General features: G+C 52.5%; 1 protein-coding gene across 5 annotated transcripts in view; it reads left to right on the top strand.

Moving 5' to 3' along the window:
• The first annotated feature begins 445 nt into the window (after positions 1 to 445).
• The window catches only part of ZNF827 (zinc finger protein 827), a 115791-nt gene continuing 110068 nt past the window's right edge, over positions 446 to 6168 (top strand). For all 5 annotated transcript variants that reach the window (XR_008239534.1, XR_008239533.1, XM_052816636.1 and 2 more), the window contains exon 1: positions 446 to 704. Coding sequence is in view for 3 of the 5 variants with exons in the window: in XM_052816636.1 (XP_052672596.1) it covers positions 662 to 704 (43 nt within the window). In the remaining 2 variants the exon portion in view is untranslated. The remainder of the gene's footprint in view (positions 705 to 6168) is intronic.

Below are 6168 nucleotides of genomic sequence, written 5' to 3'. Positions count from 1 at the left end.
GCATCCTCCGCCTGAACCCCGCCGGCCGCGCAGCGCCGCGCCGCGCCCGGAGCGCAGCGGGGGAGCGGGGGCACCTTCCCCTTTGCTCTGCCCGGGCGCGCGTGTGTGTGTGTGTGTGTGCGCGCGTGTGCCCGCCCGCCGGGGTGTGCGTGTGTGTGTGTGTGTGTGTGTCCCTGTCTGCCTCTCGCTGCCCGCCCGCCTGCCTGCCGCCCGCGGGCGAGCCGTGAGCGCCGCCGCCGCCGCCGCTGCCCTTTGATCCCGGCGTTAGTGTTAGTTAGGGGCCGGGAGGCGCGCGGGGCGCAGCCCTCGGCACCGCCGCGCCAGCCCTCGCCCCGGCACGGCGCCCGGCGCCCGCTCGCCCGCCGGGAGCACATCCCCGGCCGCTGAGGGATACTGCGACCGGGGACAAGCCAGGTGCACGACCGGGTTGGGGGGGGGGGGGGGGGGGGAGGAAAAAGAAAGAGAGAGGGGGAGACGGAGCCCTTCGCGGTGGCTCCGGGAAAACCGGCTTCAGCCCCCTTTCCCCCGGCGAAGAGGGAAAACCCGCCCCGGTTAGCGGCTCCCCCGGGGGCCCCGGCTTTGTGGCTGGCTGTGCCCCCCCCTCCCGGTCTTATTTGATCTCCCGTTAAACCAAGGAGGAGAATGTGAAAAAAGGGGGAAAATGCCCAGGAGGAAGCAGGAGCAGCCCAAGCGCCTCTCTTCACGTAAGTGCCCCCTCTTTTTGCCATTTTCTCCTTCCTCCTCTCCCCGTCTCCTTCCCCTCTGCAGCCGCCTCCGTCGTTTCGTGCATTAGTTTAGGGTTACAGAGGTGAAACTGACAAAGACACAGCCTGGGTTATTCCTCTTTTAGGTCTGAGCTAAGGCAGCCATGTTGGTGATGAACAGCCTTGTGCCCTTTTAATTTTTCCTCTCTCTCTCCTTTCCCCCCTTCTTTCTTCGCGTCTCTCGCCCTTTCCTCCCTTTCCCTCCCCTCGCCCGTGATTGTGCATTTGTGCTGGGGGGCGGGGGGGGGCGGTGTGGGTTTCTCTTTGGGGCCGGAGGGAGGGGGGGGGTCTGTTTTATTGGGGTGGGGAGGGGGGCTAGCACCGGAGGGGAGGGCGGCGAGAGGGGAAGCGGCTGCTGGCGTCTTGTGCGGAACCAGCCGAGAGGTCCGTCCCCGGCTAAAGGTTGCGGCGGGGCTGGGCGGCCCGGGAGCGGGGGGAGGCGGGCAGCGGCCGCGGAGGGGGCCGCCGGCGGCGGCGGCGGGGGCACCCCGCACCGACCCCGCGGCCACCCCGTAGGGGGCCGGGGGCGGCGGCGGCGGCGGGGGAGGGGGCGGCGGGGAGGCAGACCGTGGCAGGCGAGGTCCCTGCAGAGCAGGGAGAGGCGGCGGCGGCGGGCTCCGGGCTCCTCCTGGCCGCAGTGAAATGAAGGGTCAGGCGAGACTCGGGCTTCGGCGGCGCTGCCCCAGACGAGAGCAGCAGAGCACAGGGCTAAAGTGCATCCCGATCCTCCGCCTGCGGGCACCCCGTGCGCGCCCACGCAGGCACACGCACACGTCCCCTGACACAGCTCACCCTGCCCTGCTCCTTCTCGCTCCCTCCCCCCTCCCTGCCTATTTTCTCCCCTCTTTGCAAAACAGTTAACTTTTCTCCCGCTCGCTCTCCCCCCTCTCCCTGTATTAAGCGCTCGGCAGCTATTGAGAGGGAGGCGGAGTGGAGGGGAAGGGACCTAAAAATACCCTGCCCCTGCTTGGCCCCAGGGTCGGTTTAAGGAGAGCGGGGGGTGGACGGGAGGGGTCATTTGTCTGTCTCCGGCACATCTGCTCGGAGCCTGGCTGCAGCTCCTGCGCCGGGCTCGGGGCAGGGCGGGAGCTGAGCTCCCGGTGCCGGAGCCGGCCTCGGTCACCGGGAGTTCACCGGGGCGGCCCTGGCCCCTGCCCGGGGGGCGCCGCTGCGGGCGGAGCGCGGCCCGTCCCCGTCCCCCCTCCCTCCGCTCTGCGGGCGAAGGGGCTGGGGCAGTGCTCCCCACCGGCACACGGGCCGGGGGTGTCGGCGCGGGGGGGCGGCACTTGCCGCCCCGCAAATATTTCTCTCCTTTGCCTTTCCGCCGGAGTCGAGTCAAGGGCTTGAGTTGCGGTGGGGTTTGCTTGGGGTTTTTCTGGTGCTGTGTTGGTTTGGTGGTTTGTTTTGTTTTTTTTTTTTTCCCCCTTCCCCTCCTCTCGCCGTTTGCCCCCGCGCAGCCTTTTCGCGGTCCGCCCGCTAGAGGAGCCGAGCCGGCAGCCCCGGCGCTAATTCCCCGCGCAGAGCGCCGGTCGGGGCGGCGGGCACGGGGGAGGCGGCGGCGGCGGCGGGAGCGCGGCGCCCGCCTCTGCAGCGCCCCGGCCCCGGCGCGGCGGGCGGGGGCAGGGGCCAAGCCCGGGCGCGCAGGGCCTTGCGTGGCCGTGGAGGGGCGTTTCGGGGGGGCTGTGGGGGGGCGAGCGCCGCCGCCCCGGTTTGGCAGAAGCCCCGCGGGAGCGGGGAGGCGAAAAGGGGCGCTCGGGGCGGGAGGAGGCGGCGGGGCGGCCGGCCCGGCGGCTGACCTTGCCCTCGCCCCCGCCCCGGTGCGGCTGCCCTCCGCCTGCCTCTCGGGCTGACATCAAACCTGGGCTCCATTTTAGGTCGCTCGGGCGTGCAGCTCCCGTGCGCGGCGGCGGGGGCTCGGCTCCGGCGCCGGGCTCTTGCCTGCCCCTGCCTCCGGGCTGCGGCTGAGGCTCCCCTCGGCCCCGACCTCCTGACCGCCCGCGCCAGGGGAAGTCACGGCTTTTTCTGGCCCCTGGAACAATTGCCTTCATTGTGCAAATAGAGTTGTGCGTGTGTTATTTGTTTTTGTTTCTGGGTTTGGGGTTTTGGGGTTTTTTTTTTTTTTTTTTTTTTTTTTAAATTCACGGCCTAATTTGCAGTTCTTTCGGATTAATTTTTTAGTTCAATTCATGGGAGTTTTTTTCCTGATGTGTGAAACACCACATGCTATACGTCCCACATGAATGCTACTTTTTGATGAAATTTATTTATTTTAATTTCTTTTACAACTAGATTGCACTGGATCAAAAGCTATTATTTAACAATAATAATACTTTAGATAATTCAGAAAGAATTGCAGGAATACTGTTCTAGCCTGCAGTCTTGCAGGTTTGGAAAATGCCTTGGGAATCCATTGCATTCAGTGTGCAAATGCTATAAATAGTGATTTATTTTTTTTTTTTTAGCAACATGTTGCTTTAATGGGTACTCAGTGTAAAATACATTTTTAGTCTACAATTTCTGCTGGTTTTAGCCATACGTTTCTTAGAGGAACAGAGTGTGTATTTCATTTCGAAGTATTAATGGTGGCAGAAGAATGTAAAGTGCACCGTGCACATCTAGAAAGAAGATGGCTAATCCTGTATTCAACCTTAACTTTGCCCCATTGTGGGTATTAGGCTGTGATTCACTCCTAAGTTACGTTACATATTGCTGCTGGTGCCTGAATGCTCTCCAGTACGCCTAAATGATGTAGCATCTTGCTGCACCTCCCTGTGTTATTTTGGATTCTGTTGCAGTTGTTTGGGAAATAAACAGTAAGATGTTGATGAACAGAATAATTGACCAGTGTTACAGTATAACGCAGCAAATGTAACTTAGTCTGGCAAGTCCTGTGGGTTCTAGTATAGCCTAGGTAGGAAGCTGTGTTCTCAGGATCTCTAGGCCTTAATTGATTTCTTATAAATTGTTACATGCACCTGAAGAACACTGTCACAGCCTTTGAAGTGACAGTATGCAGCTGCTGCTGACCAGGACCCTGATTTTATACTTCTGCTCATTGACTTCATTGGACAGCCCTCCTGTAAACTTAGAGGTAATTTCACAAGAGAAGACTGCACTCCCAAAATGTATGCTATGGTGAAGAAGTTCTCTGTACAAGAGTTTGCTAGAGATGTTTAAGGCTGTTGCAACAACTTTATTTAGTTTCAAGGGAGTTGCTAGATATTGATGCTTCAGTGGTTGAAGGGAAAAAAGGACTGATACTATTAGGTGCAATAATACTGTGTTTTGGTGGCATCTGCTTAAAAGGGCAGAGTTAAGGTTGAGCTTTCAGTCATTGGAGTTGTTTACAACATAATATAGTTTGGAAGGGTCCTTTGGAGGTCATCTGGCCTGGCCCCCTGCTAAAAGCAGGATGAACCTCAGGGTTCAATCAGGTGGATGGGTCCTTTGAGTCTCTGATATTAAAAACATGTATTGTAAGTGGAGTTTCTGTGTGTAAAGAAGTCGGTTTTGGGGAACTGTTTAGTCACAGATGCCAGCAGCGTGTCTTCACTCACACTCTGAAATACAAGAGAAAGTGCATCCTTCTTAATTTAAGATACAAATGAATGAGGAAAGGACTTTAAGAGTTCCTGGATAGACAATGGCTTATTCATACCCAAACTAAATACTACAGCAGTGTAGGCTTAGTTTACAATGACAGGGTTAGGTCCACAAGTTAAAAATTTCCCCAGTGCATGTGCGTCTTATGGTTACTTTTGGATGCGACTAACTCAGACAAGGCAATTCATTTTCACTGGAATGTTTAAAGGAATTTTGCTCATTCCTTAGTGTGTGTGTTAGGGTTTTTTTTTTCCCCTTGAGCTACTTCAGCACTTGGATTTTTATTTTTTTTTCCCCTCATCTATTCAGTTAGCATCAGAATCTTTAAAAATGTATGTATAAATACAATTTTACTCCGGTTTTCTTTTTGTTGTCTTCCTTTCCATTCTACCTTGCACTATTATTTTCTTTTCTGAGAATTCCTGAAAGTCTGTTTCCTCTGAACTGCACAAATGTGACTTGGAAGAGTTCAGTCTGAAAAGTAAAAGTTTGGGGAAGTTTTGAGGCACTCAAGTAAATGTTTAGGATCTAGACCACTACATTGCCTTAAGTGTAGCAATCGATACTCTTTGGGGTTTGATTCTGTCTCAGAGGCTTGTAAGCAATGCAGTTTGTGAATGAATGCCACAATACCATTTATACAAAGCTTGTATTTGTTATAGAGTATCAGGCAGAATTAGATGCTGCATTGAGAAGTTTGAACTGCCACTACTTTCTGAGGAATGTGTTTAACATAGGGCAAACTGCAATGCTATTTTTCTGTTGGATTTATTTTGTTAAAGAAGGAGATGCAGAATTGAAACAATATTAGTTTCGATATCAAAAGCTAGATATGTGATAATGAGGGTGCATAACTCTTCTTGCTTTCATGGTCAGGTGTAGTGTTAGATATTCCAGGTACTGTGTTGAAGTGTTCAGCTGTTTCTATACAGTAAAAAAACCCTTATGCTCTGTGAAGCTTTTTATTATATTGTTTTTTATTGCTGGATTATATCATCAGAGTGTAAAGAAAATACTGTCAAACAAGTAAATTAACAGTGATTTAGAGCTTCCTTCTTTTTATTTCTGCAGCTTGCTTCATTTGATACTTTCTGATAGCAAGGGAGGATGCGTTGGATGGGTTTTTCAAAAGACTTCCCAATGTCAGAAAAGCCTTTACTGTTATTCGGCATTTGAGAGTTGCCTCCAAGACAAAAGGCTTTTGCCAGGAACAGGAATCCTTCTCTTTTAATAGAGTTTATTACCTTACTAGCAGGCATTGCGTGTACAAGGGGAAGCTTTTAACATATTTTCTATTTACTATTTTTAACCTCTTACCACTGCAGGGATCATGATATAGCTCCTTGTCGACAAGAGGATCCATGTAGGGAAAATTATTATTCTTAGTATGATTAGGTTAATAATTTCATTGCTATCATCATGGTTGTCCTGGTGGTACTGTAATGCACCTCTCAAATGAACAGCAGTGTTTTAGTGGATGGAGTAGCATCCATATTACTCCACCTGAAAACACTGTTCTCTTTTTGTCCCTCTCGCAATAGCAAAGTCATCATAGACTTTTCAGAAATTCATTCTCCCTTTATGGGGATTCTTTCTGACACGTAAAGTCTCTGTCTCTTCAAACTTGTATGCTAATTTTTTATGGTTTTGTGTTTGGGTTTTTTTCGCATTATACAAACTAAGTCACTTCTATAAAATCATTCAATGATCAATGTCTAAAGCCCTTCAATGGTAGACTATGTCTTAGTGTTGTCTGATAGTACAGAATATGAATAAATCACACTGGAGTATGAATCGGACT

Source organism: Harpia harpyja, chromosome 2 (genome assembly GCF_026419915.1).
Source record: "Harpia harpyja isolate bHarHar1 chromosome 2, bHarHar1 primary haplotype, whole genome shotgun sequence".
Taxonomy (NCBI): Eukaryota; Metazoa; Chordata; class Aves; order Accipitriformes; family Accipitridae; genus Harpia; species Harpia harpyja.
The sequence above is the reverse complement of the archived record's forward strand: the minus strand, read 5'-3'. Positions and strand labels throughout refer to the sequence as shown.